At 41.2% G+C, this 20,462-nt stretch overlaps 1 protein-coding gene across 6 annotated transcripts in view; it reads right to left on the bottom strand.

The window, feature by feature from the left end:
• mtcl1 (microtubule crosslinking factor 1) overlaps positions 1–20,356 on the bottom strand; it is a 78,713-nt gene extending 58,357 nt beyond the window's left edge. For all 6 annotated transcript variants that reach the window (XR_015716755.1, XM_087831382.1, XM_006792294.3 and 3 more), the window contains exons 1-3: positions 19,015–20,356; positions 14,121–14,345; positions 13,250–13,408 (exon numbers count right to left, since the gene is read on the bottom strand). Coding sequence is in view for 5 of the 6 variants with exons in the window: in XM_087831382.1 (XP_087687508.1) it covers positions 13,250–13,408; positions 14,121–14,345; positions 19,015–19,848 (1,218 nt within the window). In the remaining variant the exon portion in view is untranslated. The remainder of the gene's footprint in view (positions 1–13,249; positions 13,409–14,120; positions 14,346–19,014) is intronic.
• Positions 20,357–20,462: the final 106 nt, after the last annotated feature.

The following is a 20,462-nucleotide window of genomic DNA, read 5'->3' as shown; positions in this document are numbered from 1 at the left end:
AAGCTACCGTATGGATACATATATTAAATAATAATTTAAAGCGTCACTAGGAGTCAACCCACTAACAGCTATTAGTGACACTGTGGCTCAGACAGGCCAGGAGGAGGGAAGAGCTGCCATGTCAGCTGCCTCCAAACTCTTCAGCAGGTCCAGCGAGTATTCTGGGAAAGCAGACTGGCTGCGTGCCAGTGCTGTGCAATGTGCAGTACAAGAAAGCGAGCCATGTGGGGAGGGCAAGGGAGGCGAATGTCGCTCTGCACTCATCAAGATATACAGAGAAGACGGATAAGATCAGCGAGTTACACTCAACCGGAGGCGACCCCGCCCTCGGGCAAATTAATGCTGGCAAATCAGAAATGTAAAGAGATACTACATTTCCCATGCTGTTCCTGCCAGAACAAATTTCTCCAGCACAGACATGCAGAACACAAAGATCCTCTCTTATTTTTTTGTGCAACCCGTCTTGAACCAGTTGGTGCAGCTGAGATTAAGAATTCATCTTTGAAGGGAGGATAAAGGATAAAGCTGGTGATATTTTACCTTCACACATGTATTTGGCAGATGCTTTTGTCCAAAGCAGCGCACAGATGAATCTCTGTTATTATCAACAAATCTGATGAAATGACCAAAAACTCAAACAAATGTAGCCCGTTGCAGTATTTCTCGTAGCTGACCCACTTCAGCACCATTCATTACATTGATTCCAAACCTTTGCTTCAATTTGGCATGTAAATCTCCTTTACTCGAGTCAAAAGTGATTATACGCGTGACCTAGACAGATGCCTCTCAAAATTACATTCGCACTCCCACGCAAGCCGAACAGAGAGGGGGATTCCTTTGATCGAATATATAAAAAGAAGAAAAAGTAGGAAGTCTTCACTTGTCTGAATATCATTAGTAGGTGTTTTATGTTGATAAATTAACAAACTGGGTCATTGTTGTCTTTCTTAATGGCAAACAGAGAAAAACAAAAAGTTGTATTGAGATAAAAAAAATACATCAAAACTCTTGAAAAGTAAAGAACTACTCTGGAGATCACTCGCAACTTTGTATTTTGCAACTTCCCAACTCTAGCATCTCAGAACTGAAGTCATCCACAACCTGCTCACTTGTGCAGTTTACTCATGTGTACATGCATACAGCATGCATTTAGTGGGAACAGCGGACAGAATCTCTGAGTCATCCCTTTCCACTACATGGTCCACCAATGTAGTGAAATGGTGCCAGATGGTCTAGTCTGAGTATTTTAGAAACTGCTGATCTACTGTGATTTTCCACACAACCAGCTCTAAGGTTTCTAGAGAATGGTCCAAAAAAAGAAGAGAAATATCCAACGAGCGGCAGCTCTCGGACTAAAAATGCCCTGTTGACATCAGAGGTCTGAGGAGAATGGTTGGATTGCTTCAATGTGACAGGAAGACAGTAACTCAAATAACCACTCATTACAGCCAAGGTATGCAGAAGAACATCTTCAGACTGGCTGCCACACCTGTCAACCAGAAACAGGAAACTGAAGCTACAATTCATTTTCAAAGACTGGAAAAACATTGCCTGGTCTGATGAGTCACAATTTCTTCTCCAACATTCAGATGGTAGGGTCAGAACTGAACAACAAGAGAGCATAAAACCAACCACTCAGGCTGGGGATATAGTGAGGTGAGGGACATTTTCTTGGCACACTTTTTGCCCAATTCTGCACCAACTGTGTGAGGCTATTGTGTCAATATGAACCAAAATCTCTGAGGGAGATGAGGAAGATTAGGGTTACGTTTACTTCATCGTGAGAGGTAGCTCTAACACACTTGGACACAACTTCAAGGTTGACTTATGTAGATACCTACTAATAACTACTAAATCATTGAATACAATGTACAGCTACAACTCGTGTACTGGTTTTGTTTTTGGCCATCCTCCTTAGTGAGGTCACAGTTTGAGGAAACATCATAGAAACAAGGAACTGGTTTTTCCTCTTTGTTAAAAGTCCCAACATTCAGGCTTGCTTTGTTTTTCCACAATGCCACCAGTGTCTTGCTGATCATCACACCAGTTCATGCTGCATTCCTAATGGGTTGGTTACAATGGTGGAAGTAGGTCACGGTAATCTCCATAAACAGATATCTGCCTATGAATATGTAGAACCTGCAGGCAAAGGTTTTCTGGTGTCATTATGCAGTCAGCTTGAGTTCTGCTGACTAAACACATTTAAAGCAGCCTTTAACTGTGTGCAGGTAAACACTCTGTGTAAAGAGTAAGGAGAGACTGGGGGAGTATTTGCTGAAATGCAATCTTGAAAACATTGACTATTTAGCATAGAAAAAAAAGTTGTGCCCAAAACTCTGTATTTGGAAACAACTATCACTGAATACAACAGGAAGTCATTGCTCAGACACGCATCAGCTCTATCAGGAGCCCTGAAAAATTGCTCCTTGTCTTCAGAGACTTTGCCAGCAGACTAGTCAATGGGTTTCCAAACTTAGGCTATAGCAGCAATGATATTGTGTGATGGACATTTAAAATTTGTTCCAGTTACAGCTGTCCTGTAAAATCAACCAACCAAGCCAAGCCAATTCATCAGCCAATATTAGAGTATTGGGCACATATTGGTATTGGGATATATGTCTAACTTTAAGTCTCAAAAACCAGTAAAAACAAAAAATCTTTTAAATTGGTATTTTAAAAGATCAGAAAATCACTTTCTTTGAGAGTTGGTGCAATCAAAAGATCAGATACTTCCCTCAAATCTTACTCCAATGCAACAGTGCAAAAAGAAATAAGCCCATTTAGACTTTGGTGCATCTGATTGTTTCTGTAAACAGACTTCTCAAGATAGCTTCCAGGCCCAATTAAGCCCTTATCAGCGGCTTATTATCCTTTAGCCCATGATTATCATGTAGTTAGGAACGGCAGCCTCTTCTCACATCATCTGCAATTCATAATTAGCAGGAACCAAGTTATTTTTCAAGACTGACTCCTCGTTCTGTTACCATCAAGCATGTGTCTATGGTAACAAAGCAAGGATAAATAAAAACCTTACAACCCCATGATCATAAACCTGTGTCTGTTTATCTGGAGCTTTCCCTCAGGCATCAGCCATGTCTCCTCTTCTCACTAATAGGAACCATACACACAGCGTACAACAGAGCACTATTATAATCTATGGAAGGAGCCTGAATGAGTGCACAGTTGGAGGAGGGTGTAGGTTAGGGGGGGATGAGGGTCAAAACGATGCGTACGAGTGTCCAGCTGGCTGATAATGAGGTCGGCCTCACCCCCGCGCCACTTTTCCACCACCCAGCACTTCACTGTGCCCTTGTGTGCATCAAAAGGTTCACAAAAGGTTGGTAATAAGACGGAGGGGCTTTCGCTTCTGCACACATGGGAGCTTCGTGGCCAGAAAATGTTAGGAGGGGAACCAATAAAGGAGCAAAGTGAGAGGTGAAATACTGAACTATGATGAAATCCCAGCAGACTACCAAGCTGCCACAGGACGTTGTACAAGATAACGAAGTCTGAGCTCAGGTGGCGGCCAAGGAGTGCAGTAATCTACAGAGTTGTTACCCGGACTTGTTATTAGCCCAGATGATGGTTTAAGTCGGGGGGTTGTGTTTGATTGTGTCATGTCACAGCTCCTGAAGTGGAGCTTTTAACTGATTCTTATGGGATGACCGCCTTCTTCCCTCAGCTGGGCTGGAGCTTTGCCTTTTCTCAGTTTCCTTAAAGGGGGTCTAAGGCATTGATACGCTTATTTAATTAAAGGTTAACCAGTGTTTGATTTCTAAACATTGTAGTTTACACTCATAACCTGTAACATTTTGCAACTCCAGGGCTGTACTTTAAAACCAACCACGTGAGCCAGCTAATTCATCAGCCAATGTTAGGTTATTGGAGATATATTGGTAATTGGGGTATATGTCTAACTTTAAGTCTCACAAAACTAATGTTATCCATGTTATCTAAGCATCAACGCAGTACAAACTCCCTAAAATTGGTATTTTAAAGGCAAAGTATTCATACATTTGCGTTCACTTAAAATTAAGAGCCTAGCGGTCAGTATATCTGTTCCTATCACTATAAACATCTATGTCTGAATCACACTTAATTAAGCATAAAAAGAATGAAAATCATCACTGGTTTGGCTCTATCTCAGATGATTGTTCACAGGCAATGTGCATTATCATGTGAACTGCTGATAGCTTAAAGAGCAGTTTGAAGCTTCAAAAAAAGCCTTCATCTAGTACTGAATATCACAGCATGACATGGAAACGACAGGCTTGCAGTAGCTCTCTAGAAACTACAATACCTCGACCTTCGTTATGTGTTGGTATAGTCAAACGGTGATGATGTTCTTCTCCAGGTCATCATTAGTGCAGCGAAATTCAAGGCCAGCAAAGGAGGGCGAGGAAGCTACACTAAACCCCCCCAGGTACTTAACAGAGAGGGGATTGAAAGCAAATAGAAGAGGTAATTAAAGGAGGGATAAGTCACCAAGATTTCACAGCTTTCTGATTTAGTCTTCCTCAGTCTTAACAAGCTATGCAGCAGGTCTCTGTCCATATCACCAAAGTCATTATTTGCTTATGACTGTTTGCGTGCAACATATAACCTCTGAGAGGAAGCAGTGACAGCCTCTGTTTTCTTTCCCAGTCTCATAGTTTCTTCTGTAACAAGCACTTCGGATTAAAGCACAAACAGATCTATAGGCTCCCACAGTTCTCAGACACATGCAGCCCCATCTACTTCAAGTGAGAGACCACACAGTCCCCCCGCCCAGACTAATATATTGCCTGAAATAGACCACTTTAAATATGATAAAGAACTCACTTGGATACTGCAAGCTTGACCAGGCACAGCTCTTTATTTTCTCAGGAAGGTTATACACTGCTGGACTGTAAAAACATAAACAGCTTTGTGATTCTATTGGAGTCTATCTTGATGAAAAATGTGTACATCAAAATGTGCATCGAACTCTTTTTGGAAAGAAACGAGCTATTCTATTTATGAAAGTAGCCGTATATTTTCTGTGCATATGCAATATCCTAAGTTGCATTTTTAATATTCATAGTGGCATATTTTTTAAAAAACACTAAGCCTTTCATGTAGAATAATTAAGATTTTGCAGGGAGTGATGAGCACACAGAATAATCAGGAACCTTAAATGATCATGTTAGTTATAAAACTCCTAGCTTTACTGTTCTGGTCACTTTCAGTGCTCTCAGCTGTGGCAGGCAGCTGTTTTCTGTGAAAAACACTATGAAAGACTCACTGTATAAAGTACATATTGAAGCATTTATCAACTAGATATTTCAGCCAGGTATTTCCCCAAGGAGTTTACAGAGACCTGGACAAGTTAAAAAATGTGTTATTATTGAACTTATATTCATCCAGTGCCAGAAATAGGACTCCTAATGAGTGATAATGCTTCTCTGGCTTTACTGGAAATGTTAAAAGCCAACACATTCTTCAAAATGTTACATGTTATATAACAACAAGGAAAATAAGGAAAACATTTTTTGGATATGATTGCATCTCTATGTGCCTTTGTACTCATTCTGGAAACAGATTCTAGTTAAAGGCCAGAACAGAGCTTAATGTCTTGCACAAGCGTCGCGCTAAATAATATACTCGTCTTTTCCCTGACAGTAGACGTGTTCTTCTGAAGCAGGAGGGCTGCACAATCCTCCCATAAGTCACTTTAGTCTCTTGTATTTTACATTTATGTTGATGCAGCCTTGTCTCGCCCTGTTGCTGCTGTCGGTGAGGACATGGTGACAGCGCTCTGTGACTCAGGCGATCTCTGACCGCTGCCTCATCAAATGAACTTTTTTAGACTACAGCGAAGCTCACCGACTCCACACAGTCCCTGTAGCCTGATCTATAAACATGGCTACAAGCAGCTTTTGACAGTAGGACTGCAGGTGTGCACGGAACATGTAACTGGGCTTATTTTGGAGTAAAAGAAATGGAAACTGGCCAGCACAGAGTTGCTGTAAGCATCCTGATAAGATGTAACACTGGGCCACCATAGATCATCTCCTTGTAATGCCTTATGGCAAGAGTTCCTGCTTCATCAGGATCACTCTTTATGCCTTTTTCTGCTCTCAAGCTCAAACATCTGGAAATTTTTAGACCTAGTAAGAATATTAGCTCATCTACATATAACTTTAAGCTGCATTAGTTCATTGTTTTGGATACTACGCACCCGAAGAAATTTACCCGTTTGCTCTTCCAGACAACAAAGCTGTTAGAAAACAGCAGATGGGTGTCAAGGGATAATTTTTTATTTATACATGAAATAGGCTTGTGATACACTACAGCTGTATTTATTGTTTTATTCAGGCTGTGGGTGGGAGAATTGTTTGCAGAATCAAAACAAAGTTAAAACGTTCTCACATGATCCTTACAGGAGTACAAGAGTCAAACTTAGTACGAAAATGTCTGAATTTAGTTACCAGTGACCCACTTTGCATTACATGTAGTCATTATGTATTATTTGTTATTGTGAAAAGATGGATTCCTGGAGCCTTAACAGGATTATCGCCTTATCATGTATTTTTTTTTTAGCAAAAATCTTTATAGTCTGGAAGCATCCAAAACAATTCAGCAGGATAATGTAGATCAGAACTGACATAGTCTCTCTTCATACCCTTAGGCGAGGCCAGAACAGTTTTTTCTGACTATATTTCACTCAAGGCGATGGCCCCCAACATACTAGTGGGAGCTCTGTTTTCCTGATGGCTTGTCTGTTCCTTGTGTTTGGAGGAGAGGTGAGCAACACAATGAATCAGCCTGAGTTACAGCCTGCCAAGCTGCTGTCAAACACCCTAAATATAACTGCTAATACCATTTGTTACAGTGAAGAAGAGAAGCATCCATGATACCAACCCTGGATTTCTCCTGCTTTCAGATCTGGGTTAAGCTGAACAAAATACTGTGAGACAATGAGGTGATGTTTTCAGGACACCGGCTTTATTTGAATTTTCAGATGTTTTGTTATATTTAAACTGTATTAAACCGCTGCACCTGCATCTCAGCCACGTTTCTGTTGCACCACTGCTCTGTCTTGGACTTGTTGTTTTCATTTTTTTCCCCCTTGTATAGTTAATTTACTTAATCATCTCGCAGCACATTAAATATTCACTCTTCAAAAACACCCAACTGGGCCAGGGTTAACTTACCAGCTCAAAGCACAGATGCAAGATTAGCTTTGCCTTTATAGAGATTTTTTCCCATTTTCAACTATAAACATCAAATGATGGAAACATCTGAATTTTCAACCAGGCATGGCTAGTTGCCAGGAAGCTTCCATAAATACAGATTTCATTTTATAGACATTACAAAAAACTCAGGATACATTTAGTTTAATTTCATCATCAAATATCAACTGTTTTAGATAAAGTATTTTACCGGCTTTGATGCCTGTAAGAGCACTTTAAATGCAAATCAGATGTGAACTACATGCCAAGGCTCACGATTTCTGAAGACTGCGCTTAGGATGGTGACAAATATGTTTTTGAATTTCTTTCAAATGCCCCTTCATGTGTCTGAAGACATTTAAAGACACACTTTCATGCTGGAACGGCGAATGCTTCGGGATGTTTTCTGATTATAAAACGACGGCTTGGATACGACTGCAAATTGAAACGTTTGAGCAACACGACGGCGTGCATGAAAAATAAATAAATAAATAGAAAAGGAGAAATTCCATCTTGCAAGGGTTTTAACTTCAAAGGCCAAACGCCTCAGAGTTGTAACACATGACTCCAGGGTTTCATGCACTTGTCGATTTTCCATTACTTGCTTTGGGTCTCCGATAGCTTGCCTATAGGGTAACAATATTATCTCATGATACACATTACTGTTGTAAAACAAAAAGCTTTGATTTCAGACGTGCGTTTATGGTGTTATTCTAATGCCGTTCTCATTAAGTCGGAGCTGAAGGTGTGGTTTCCACCTGAAAACAGCAGAAATGTGCAAGTAATGGCGTCCTCCTCTCAATCACGTCTACGACGAATTTCTGCACATTGAGCAAACTGCACAGTGGCTGCGCGATGATAAGCTTTATATGGATGTGTGTCACTGCAGCAAATTTTGAGTCCCTACGCTGCTCCTCTCCTCACGCCTGTTCTCCTTCCTATTGGTGGAGTCAGACACAAGATACTAACTAGGTCAATGAGATTCTTTTACACTCCTCCAACAGGGGAACCACGGCAGAGGAGAGGAGAGGGGGAAGATGTGAAAGAGAGAGGTGTGGAGAAGCAAGGAGAACAGAAGGATCAGGAGATGCTTCTTCAAAGCCAACGCTTTTTCCGCCAAGGAAGTGGGGGGAACGATGCAGCAGCTCTGACATAAAACAAATGTCTGTGGTGACTCTGGCTCAGATACTGTCGATGTGACTTATTAAGAATGCAGGCATTTCCCTCTGAAATCTTTGTAGTGGGGAAAACACAACAACAAAACAACTGAAAGGTTAGAACTTCTCTCATAGACACCTTCCGTCTTTACTTTTAGATACTGCATAAGTGAACCCAGTTATTGTGGCTCTTTCATAGTTAAAAACCAGCAGAGTTGTGTTGCAGTTAGTTAGTAGTTAAACTGATAATGCACATCAAATCAGTTCATCATTTGCAAATTTTTGATTCGTCTCCACTGCAACCTGCACATGAAACAAGGCAATAAAAGGAAAAACACACCATCGCTTTGCAGAGATTAAACAAACCCCCCAAAAAAAACACAAAACAGAAGCTTGCTAATGAGCACAGGTGACGACTCTATGCATCCACAAGCACTTGAAGAAAATCAGCCTTTGGAATACAACCCTCATCGAACAGATTGCATCATGTAAACAATTTCACTCGAGTACATTCCGCCTGCACATGCTCTTCGTTTTAATGTATATTTCAGGTGACATACCCTTTTCCACTTCCCAAAAATGGCAGCTTTCAATCTCAAATGATCCTCAGCAGAGGTTTTTCTTTATTAAAGAAAAAAAGAGTAACAAAATAATGACAGACGTTTACACTCACAGAGCTTCTCAAACATTTGCGAAGAGATAAGCTAGCTGTTAAGGAAGACAAGTGTCTGAGATATTTATCACTTTTAGCCATATTAATATTACATCACTGGAGCCAAAATCTCAGATGCAATAATCAATTAGACTGAGAAAAAAAAAGAAAAGAAAGTGGCCAGTGTGAAATTAATTTGGGCTGTCTGACAGACCAGAAAGGCTTTCTTGAAACATCACATCAGGGTCTGGGATCAAGTGATTAGAGATTCTTAGTTCCAGATATATTCTCTTTTTTAGGGCTTCGCTATGACTCGATTAAATCAAAATTAATATAGTAGGCCCCACTAATAGTGCCTTTATTTGGTCACCTTCCTTTTTAGATATGTCCTCCACTCAAATTCATTAAGAAGATGAATAATCCACAGATACTGCTGTGAAAGGCTTTTATTAGAACTCCTTCAGCAGAACAAACACTACGAAATCACACTTAAATGCTCTCTGCCTACTCCAAAAGAAGCCTCATCTTACCAGCATAACCCTCAATGAGACTTTATTGATCACTGCTTTCATGACGTCTGATGTCAAGTTAATGCTTCAATATGAAAATATCTGACGTGCAACATACCTGGGAGTCACTGAGGGGGAAAACCACCGCACAAAGGATTATCCTTTGGCCTAATGAAAGATGAGTTTATCACAGCGAAGCGGGAACTGCAAATAAATCACCTGATGCTCGTGTTCTGCGTGTTGGCATTTCATTAGTTCCATTTCATTACACACATCAGTGGGCCTTTCTTCAAATGTCAGAATGAAAAATCTCCCAATTGATCACTGTTTGCCTTCGTGCTGACCAGCAACGAGACCATAATTTAAAGTGAAGAAGATCCCGTCAGGCAGCTCTGCTAAACTGTTTGATATCAGGGCCGAAAGCTGTTGTTATAGCGCACGCACACGTGGCCTATGGCCGTCTGCTTACAGCCATCCCCTACCTCTCTGTCTTTTTCTCCCTCGCTCTCCCCTCCCATCTGAGCGTAGGGAAACACGCCAGGCTGTTTTATAACAGCCCTTCTTGTTGGATTAATCCATGCTGGGGTGCCAATCTCTGGGCCAGCGTCACATTGTGCAGCCTCCAATAGCCAAGAACAGGCGCAGGGACATGAGGACTTGGGTTTTAAAGGGCAGAGATGCACAAACTGTTGGAGATTAGCCGACCTTTAGCAATGCAGTGAAAAAATTCAAACTGATTTTTTTTTCATAATACTTTTTCAAAACAAATTGAGGATTAATATGTATAAATATAACATATGCCCAACATCAGAATAACTATTGGCAAACAAGATAACATTTACTGATGGCTGGATTTTAAGCTGTTAAATGTAGGAAGAAAACAGTTGAGTTTGATTTTTAACATGTCATTTTACACACAGAATATTATATCGATGTTTGTGTTTCACTAGAGGTTTTTAGGGAAACGTGTCAAACATGAGGTTTGTAGCACAGCTCTTTAGATCGCCTTGTATAAAAGCCAAATTCAGGTACAGAAACAAAGATGTTTACTCTCAGATTACACAATACATCTCAGTATCTTTTACGCAAGCACAAAAACTTTCATTAAAGTAGATAAATTAATATAAAATGCGATTTCTTAGGTCCCACAAAAAAATGGGAGTTGTTAGTCTCGACTGGTTGGTTTGTTTGTACTATTGTGTAATTTTGGTGTTTTAAGATCAGTCCAGCAACTCCTGCTTTCATAAATACTTGTATGGTTACTAAAAGATGCTTAAAGTAACAGATCAAAGTATTGATATAAATGGTAAAGGGACCGGTACTTATATAACATTCACACAGACTCACACACCAATGGACACATCAGAGGCAACTTGCGGTTCACTATCTTTACCAAGGATACTTAAATACACAGGCTGGAGGAGGCAGGGATCCAACCAATGCTCTTTGGATTAGCCATCTCTGCTCTTATTTAAAGTACATTTTATGTGTATAAAGATTTAAATCTAACTCTTAATTTCTGAAGAGTTCTTTTGAATAGATGGTTATAATGAACTTGAGCTGAACTGGGGTTTTTTTTTGATCGGCAGTATGATTTTATTTGAGAAGCCCACGTTAAGGTGCTTTGTTCATGCAGTGGTGCTCGTCTGCATTTAAAGTGTATGTTAGCATTCAACACTAGTGATAAAGGAGCTGAAAAGATATCCTAAGAAAATTAATGGGGCTGACTCATACAAACTAGAACAAAACTCAAAGCAGTGCTGGATTATGCGCTTCCCTTTTCTTCTGTAAATATTGTCACGGTACACCTGAGCCATGGTTTACAAGGTGTAATTAAATCTGAAAAGGAAATGAAGTACTCCTCAATCCAGTTGAGCTACATTCTTATCAGTAAGTGTGTTGCTCCTTTCCTATCTGTGACTGATGTTATCTCTGTGACTGAGCAGCTCTGAGAGCAAAGGGCAGTTTCTGAGATTCAGTTGCTGAAGCTGATCGCCAAATAAATTGCGTGTAAACACTCTAATAACTTCCCGAAATGGTTATCCTGAATTTTAAAGCAATCAGAAGACTTTATGCGAGCCCACGGACAAAGAAATGTGGATACCAACTCTGAACACATTTGGGGGTGCTGTATTATAAAAGAGCCAGAGACGGTTTATGTTTTTCTGGGACAAAGCTCGGGGGAAAACACAAAAAAAATCATAAGGAGCAGACGCTGTCTCAGCCTTTCTACTTGCTACTCCCTCCACTCCTCCTCTTTGAACAAGACAGTCTGTGTCATCTTATGCTCATAAATGTATGCATCGTCCCACCACCACCGAGCAGCATAAAACTGCACTGAGCCACAGTTACAGAGTTACACAGCGCGCCCCGCATTACAGATATCTGAAAAATGTCAAAAGAACAATGTGCAGCTTCTTCACACTGCACTCTCGCTCTTTCCCAATAACTTTCCTTTAAAAGGTTATCAGGATTACAGCAACAAAAGTTGCGTTGACTGCATTAGCACATCCATAGTAGACATGAATTCTGCCTCTCAATCAGTTCCTGATAAGCTGTCTTTGAAAACAGCGATGTTGACAGTTAAGGTCAGAAACATCTTTAGAATATAGATTCTAAAGTGGTAGACCTTTCTGAAGGGTACGCAGAAGCATGCAAAGTCTCACGGAGACAATGTGGCATGAGCTTAAAATCAAAGCATCTTCAGCAGCGCACATAACGACAGGAAACGAGAAACTGTGTCATCCTGCTGCCAAAAGAAAGCCACATCTCCAGACTGACCGGTCTGGTATTAGCCTAGTTTTTTCTTTGTTGGCAGATGGCATGTTACCTCCTGTTGTCAGAATCGATTAGTCTAATCAACTGAAGCTGAGCAGCAGTGAGAATAGCTCCTGCTCATCTCGTTACCTGTGAGACGGCCTTACTTCACAGATGAGGTAAACAGTGATATTGAAGTATAACAAAAGCCTAAATTATTCTGATACAACAGCAAAAACACAAAATTAAAATGTTTAAAGAACATGGGTAAATTGGGAGTGTGGGTACACTGCAGTTAAAGTGGGAGTGTACTTCCTAGCACCTAAAGAAGCATGACTTTCCATGATTCAGATTCACCACTAAACTAGAAAAACAGAGCTCAGACATTACTTGGAATTTCCTCTCTGACTTCGTAGCTATCACATACCTTCACTTTAGTTCATCTGAAGCTCATAACATCTAGAACAAAATGTTATGTACTGCTTCTTGGGATGTAGCCATTCATTATGTGCCAAACCGTGTAGTGGAAAATGCCATCGAGGTCAAAATGTCTAAACTAAGAGAAGCACGAGAAGCAAGACATCTGGTTTTGACGAGCTCTTTCATTGTTTATTGTTATGAATGTTGGCTAAAAGAAGTTGCTGAACCTCTTTCCTAACGCACATTTATGGGAAACAACTTGTTCACACACCTGAGCTGTGAGTGGGAGGGGCTTTTTGGCCTTATTTTTGAGTAATACAGCGAAAGTAACGTGTTCACGCAGCCTGATGGGAGTGAAAAAAGATTCTGCACTTAAAGACAAAATGATTTGACTGCAGTGACCCTCCTGCTGATCAGGTCAGTGATCACCATTCATCTGAAACATGGTCACATTAACCAAAATTCCTCCTTGTTTATATGTGAAAATCCATATTTACAGGCTGTTAATTTACAGCAAAGCCACAAACTAAACTCTCAACTACTGCATTGTTATTCTCTGACCTCTTTGGTCCTCTCCAGCTCGTTGGCCAGTGCCTGTTTGGCGATCTCCACCTCGATGATCTTTTGTCTGAGCAGCTCGTTCTCGTCCTCAGCTCTGCTGCGTTTGTCCTCCACGATCTCCAGCTCGTTGTGCAAACGTACCGATACATCTTTGGCCACCTAAGGTCACACGGTCCCAAAAGGTTCAAACATAATGCACGTGTTAATATGTTGATTAAGGTACTCCTCTACTGACTTACATCCTAGCACATCCACACACGTTTTATTATAGAATTTGCTGCCCTATAGGAAAAACTTTCCTTATCATTACTACTATTAAACTGACAGATTAGTTGATAATGATTATTCGTTTATCTCTTAAATCAATCTTGTGACACTATCAGTCATTGAACTATTTCAGTTTCCACTTGGACTTCTTGGACTCAGTTCTCACCTCCTAGGGAGGTTCAGGTCCACTGTGAAAATAATGAAGCAAAGCTAAGCTAAGGTATATGGGATTTTTTGGTAAAACAAACACTGACCTTTAAGTAAAATTAAATGTTGTGCTTTTTTATTGCTATTGATTGATTAAAAATATAGAGCTTGGGGGTTGAACTTTTTTCAGCTTCCCAAATTCTAAAATGCCAGAAAAAGAAAGACTGGCTTAGAGTCATAATGTTGCCACACTGAAAAGATGCTGTGAATAAACTTACAGCTCAGATTATTAATTATCCTAAAAGATAAAAATCCCTGATTTTAGGATTCTTCATAACTTTGGCGTTATGTGTGAACACATGCAATACTTTGGCATGACAAAATGTCAGTGTAAAAGTGTTGAGTGATGACAGGTGTTACTGCGGTCACTGACAAATACACAGACAAGCTCGCAGACCTTCAGATCCTGCTCCAAACTACGCAGCAGCTCTCCATCCACGTGTCCGGTCTGAGCAACCCGTAGGCTCTTCTGCTCTGCCTTTCGCAGGCGGTATTGCAGGATTCGGCAGTTTTTATTAGAGCGGTCCAGTTCCCTCCGCAGCTCCTGTACCTGGTAGACCTCCTCCTCCAGATAGCTGTCGCGCACCTCCTCCATCTCAGCCCGCAGCTCGTCCACTTCATCCTGAGAAAGACGGAAAACAGAGGCCGACTATGTTAATAATGCACATTAATAATACTGATATGATTTGAGTGTTCATTTAGAGTAGAAAAGCAGAAAAACGCTATATGAATACCGATCCATTCACCATTTACCAGATGCTTGCTTTTACTGAATTAAAATGCCAAAAAGCACCAAAAATCACTTTGAAAGAAAAAAAATAGCCTTGATGTTTCTTTCCAGAAATTATAATCTGGTTACTTAAGAGAAAAAAAGAAAAACAAAAATGCCTCTCATGGTTTGTTATGGGACTGGCATGGTGGTTTGGTGGCTAGCACCGACACCTCACAGCAAGAAGGTCCTGAGTTAGGATCCAGCTCAGGCCAGCTGGGGCTTTTTGTGTGAATGTTTGTTTGTCTCTATGCGTACAGGCTGGTGATGTATCCAGGGTGTACCCCGTCTCACACCCTGTGACAGCTGGAACAGGCTCCAGCACAACTGCAATGCTGAATTGGAAAGTTAGACGTACTCGTGAGTTTCTAAAAAAAAAAGAATTCTGACAGACAAAATAATCTGTTTCAGATGCTCTACAGTTATATCGATGTTTTTATTGGTGAAAAAAAGTTTTTGCAGATAATTCCAATTCCTCAAAAATCCTCTTACACTGATTCCAAATTGTATCCATTATTCTCTCAATCACTTATCCTATTCAGGGTCGGAGTTGAGCTATCCCACCTGTGATGGGGCTCCTGGACAGATTGCCATTGTATTGCAAGACTAACACATCAAGACAGACAACGATTTGCACTCATATTCACAAATACGACCACTTTAGAATAACTAATTAGCTGAACCTAGCATGCATGTCTTTGGGAAGAAGCTGGAGAGAGCCCACACAGGCACAGTGAGAACATACAAAGTCCTCACCTAAAAGATGTGTATGGACCCAGGATTTCCATGATGTGAGGAACACAATAACTTCCAGTTTAGCATGCATGTGAGCAGCCTGCTGTAAAGACCCAGCTTGACTCTGCATGACTGTCTGATCAGCTGTGATGCTGCTCTGTTACATGTGCTGCAGACAATGCCGAGTAAACCAGTTAGAGCGACTCCAGCAGACAAACAATATGATCACACCCTTTCGAAACCAACCTAAAACTCTTTTTCTGCATCATTTTGTTAAACCAGTACCAGACAACATGCACGCTAATAGGAGTACATCTGCGATACAGCAATAAATACATAAATCTGGCACAAGTTATGACACTGAAATGTAAAACTACAGCTCTAAGCTCCTCTACATTATATAACACACATTAAACCTGCAATATGCTGACAGTATTGTATTATCCAGAGGAGGGACTAGAGTTTAAGATTTATCCTACACAGTGGCAAACAGAAGACTATGGGGGATTCTTTTTTTTAATCGTCTCAAAACATTGTATTTTTGTTGACTATATATTAACCACCAACATATAAGAAAATTGCGAAATATTCAGCCTCAGATGAGCAAGAAAATACTATTAAATTTCAAAGCATTCTTTAAGCTAGATTTTAATAATAAGTCATTTTTCCCTCAGACGGCATCTCAGAACAAAATAAGAGATTTCATCTTCTTGGACTTAAAAAAAAAGAAGAAAGTTCAGACAAGACAGCTGAAATATCCAATTAGAAAATACACACAGAAAATAGTTTGCTTTATTTTTCTGTTGACCAGAGTCTTGGAGTAATAAAAACACAAGTGGAACACTTGACAAAACCATCAATGAAAACGAAAATTGTTGGTTCTTCTTATTACTCTACAAAAAGACGACGTTTTACAGCTACACTTATTTTAGTCCTAAACTATCAATTTTAAATGGTGTGTGATAAAAAAATATAAGAAAGGCGATACAGTCTGCGGTAATATACGGTAGTAGATTACACTAATACTTTTATATGATTACATGAGTTCCAGTAATGCAGGTACTATTAGGGCTGATGATGTAACATTACTAGTTGGTTCTAAGCATCTTATCTTCGGATTGGATGCATTCATATTCTCCAGCTCCTATCAATGTAACATCGCAGTCTGGAAAAAGGGAGATTTATCTGCAGTACCGAGGCACTACTGAGGTTTGTTTGGTGACCACTGAGTTTGCCTCCCATCTCGACGAATCAGTTTGTTCTGTAGATTTCCCCCGAGACGTTTCGTCCTAGGACTTAAGCGCCACTAGATGAAAAGACAATTGGACGGAGAAAAAAGAGAGGGAGAGGATGAGTATGTCAATTAATGAAAACTAAATCTATCCTCATTTGGATTGGAAAAGCACACAGTCCATTGTTATACGAGGAGGGCCCCGGAGGAAGCAGCTAATGACCTCGTACGGGGTCGAGCCAATCGATGGCCAGGATAAAAGAGTCAGAGGCAAGGCAACATCCTGGGAGCAGGTGTATAATCGCTGATGTTTATGAAGGGTGTGCGTGCGGGGTCACCAGCACTACTTATTCCTCTCTTGGAAGGGCGGTTATTTTGAATTATCAGCTGCTTTAAGAAAGCTGGAGATGTTTGTTCGGACTGTATTCACGATCAGTGAAGACCTGGAACAGATGATTTTACGTATCAGTTTACCTGCCAGTTATTTTATTTGTAATTGATTTATTGTTCAACCCAGAAAGCTGGAGACATATTTAAACATTGACTACCATCATTTTTAGCATGCTTGGTCAAATCAGTAATCCAGAACACTAATGTAATCGATTTACATAAAGGTTAACATGAAGCGAAATAGATGGAAAATTTTATGATCATTAATGAATATATAATTTAATTCTATATAAGTTTTAAAAAGCGAGTGGAACTAAAACAATAAGACAACTGATTGATTGACTGACCAAACAAACAGCAACAACAACAACACTGATTTTTCATGAGTTGAAATTTTAGTAAATTTTTAAAATAACTATATTTTTATACTATATAAAAAGGTACATTTTATATGCTTATAAACATTTGAAATACTTATGGATGGGGCTGAAAGTAATTTTGATAGACTAATAATGGATCAAACAAGTAATCTATCTTTCCAGTAGTGCCAGTCAGATAATTAAATAATAATCATCATAATAAGATAATCTGTAAAAGGTTCCAGCTATTCTTCTTCTCATAACAGATATATTTTATAATTAACTTTATTAAATTTATTTTTATTTTTTAAAAAGCTCATAAAAAGGTTTTAAAAAAACATATTTTTTTAATCTTGTCAACTTTCCAAAGTCAAATAATATTGAACGGGCTAGAAAAACAGCAAACCGCCACATTTATGCTTGAAAAACAACAATCAGATCGCTCGCTGATTAATTTGCTCTTAATTAACAATTAATCACTGCAGCTCTAATAAAAAAAAACAACTCTTTTGTCTTTTGGTAGTAATGTAATGTTGTCATGTATATAAATACCGTATAAACAGACAGATTTGATCAAATATCGCTCCCCTATATCTCCCCTGTCTCCCTTGACCCCAATCAAAACTGCCAAACCATCAGAAATAATAAATTCCCAAGAAAAATAAATATGTTGAACATTTTTTCCATGAGGATAAGATGCAGCAGAAATGAGGGCTCCCATACATTTTTGGGCCATGGGAGGGGGCGGGGGGCGTAAAGAACCTCAGAGACCCAGCTGGCAGGCTGACAGCCAAGCAGGAGGGTATTTGAACCCTGCACACATGGGACATCTGACTGTTATCAAGTCCTGTGGGATAAAGCCATTACAGCGGGAGCCAGTAAAGCTGATTAACTCTCTTGTGTCTCCACCGAGCCAGAGAGAGACGCTGACATGCGTGATCAACTTTGAAATAATACTCTCATCAGTAACATGCAAATAAACATTGAATTTAAAAAAAAAAAAAAAAAAAGGCTGCAAGAGTGTATGCCGCATTAACTGTTTGCCTCCCCCTCCCCAAATTATGTGGATAACCTACTTAATGGGGGGGGGGGGGGGATTCTGCGTATAAACAGGTCCACTGAAGCTGCAAACAAAGCATTATATACGTACACCCTGTTAAAAACTGAGGTTTCTTTTTTTTTTTTTTTTTTTTTAAAGGAAGAAGAAAACTCTTGGTTAGATCCGCAGACACATGCATTCGTTTGTCATCCACTTATGTTCTGAACACAACTCCAAAAAGTTAAGAAATAGCAGAAATAAGATCTGCACCGCGTCTGATTGGTCTGTTCGCATCATTACGCGCACACACAGATGTACTTATGTATGCCCTAAATGCAACAGAGTGGAAAATGGATGTTGAGTGTTTCTGTCAAAACAGACTTTGGTGATTTGACAGCAACAATATGAAACACCTACATTTTAAAGGGCATACTAGGATAAAAAACACTATCAATGTAATCCTATTGATAAAGGTCAAACCAGCAGGGAATCCCGGGAAGGTTAAAAAAAATACGAGTGATGACATGATGAATGGAGAGCGGGGATTTCGTAGGGATGACAGCTGTGCATCATTGGGAAATGTCTTAGGATTGTAATTATGCTTCCAATTAGTGAGCAGGTGGAAGTTCAAGGACACTTAAAAAGAACCCATAGATGTCCTGTGACGGGACCGATTTTGATTGGATAGCTGCTCTGGATGAAATGTGGAAAAATGCACACACAAAAACAGTGATTTTTCTGTAACTTGTTGAAATCAGGCTGTCATACCTTGAGGTAGTCGTTTTCCGATCTCAAGTCCTCAATTTCCCGTTGCATGTCCTCCTCGGTTGCTTGCTTGGTGCTTGGCAGTTTGGATTGTGCGCTTGCGGAGGGTTTCTCCTGCTTGTGTTTCTCTCCGTGCGAGCCCGGAGCGAGCTGAGCCTGAGACTTGCTTCCCTTGGCGGCGGAAGCCTCGGTTGTGCGCGGCGGGGCAGCAGCTGTGGATCCGGTAGCTTCTGCTCCCAGCTGATCCCGGTCACTGGAGCCGGTGCCAGACTCGGCGTCGCTACTAGCGGCTGGTGCCAGCCTCTGCTCATCCGACAGCGGCTCGGACGGGCAGTCTGACAGGTCTGAGCTGCTGTCGGTCTGGCTGACTCGGCCGAGAGGCGCTCCGGTCGGTACCCGGATCGGGGATCCATGGCTGAGAGGGCCCGGGGAACCGGAGGCTAGTTTTCCCTTCTTGCCTTTGGCGAGGATCGGACTGCTGGTGCAGTCCAGCTTGATGCTGGCGGGTTTGGGCTCAGCTGCGGCATGCTGTGGCACCTTGGTGGGCTTTTTCGCGACGGCAGACTTGGTGTTACTTTTTGCCGTGGCTGCTTTCTCCTTGGCTCCAGCTGGGGTGCGTCTGGAGCTGCGGTTCAGGTGGGCTAAGGGCACTGTGGCAGACTGCTGCTGCTTGCTTAGTTTGGGGGATTTAGGTACGATGGCAGGTGGTTTGGCGCCGCGGGTGTGCACGTCTTTCAGGAAAGGTCTGGCCGGTGAAGGCGCTCGGTTCAGTCGCTTCTTTTCCAACTGGTGGTTCTGCGGTTTGGTGTCGCTGCCAGAGCCATTGGAGCTCTCCATTATACACCGACACCGGCAGCAGAAGGCTGATGACGGAAACGATCAATCCACAGCGCCGCGGAAAATCTCTGACATGCGAAAGCAGAATAACAGCCAGGTTTCTCTACCTTCTTCTTCTCCGTCGTCGGGTTGGAGATGCGCATCCTGCGCTGCGCGTTTGTATGATTACTCCATCCTGAGCGTGTTCACCAGGGTGTCATTGTAGTCCCCTTTGGAGGAAACGCTGCAATAAACAGGGATTACTGGGACGGATGGGATGACAGACAGGTTGCATCTGCAGACAGGCTTGTAAGACTCAAGTTGGAAAGAAAGGATTAAGTCGGAGTCACACACGCCTCTTCTCCTCTTACACACTCCGGGTTTCCACTCCTCTTTTCCACCGGGCTCGGTATGTTAGACCCCAGTGTCTCTCACCCCTTCTCACTCCTTCCAATCTGACATCAAAAATCTGCAATCGCTGCGGCGAGGCACGACGCCCGTGATTTTCTCCTGGGCGCATGCGCCGCTGCTGCTGCTTCACAAGCACCCAAGCACACCCCTTGTTTTCTCCGGGACCAGGCGGGACCAGGTCTGACACGCTCTGGTGCGCATGTCCTAATGGCACGCACACTATT

This window comes from Neolamprologus brichardi, chromosome 18, assembly GCF_056152115.1.
Source record: "Neolamprologus brichardi isolate AB-2024 chromosome 18, ASM5615211v1, whole genome shotgun sequence".
Taxonomy (NCBI): domain Eukaryota; kingdom Metazoa; phylum Chordata; class Actinopteri; order Cichliformes; family Cichlidae; genus Neolamprologus; species Neolamprologus brichardi.
Note: the sequence above shows the minus strand (reverse complement) of the source record. Positions and strands in the feature narration are given on the sequence as shown.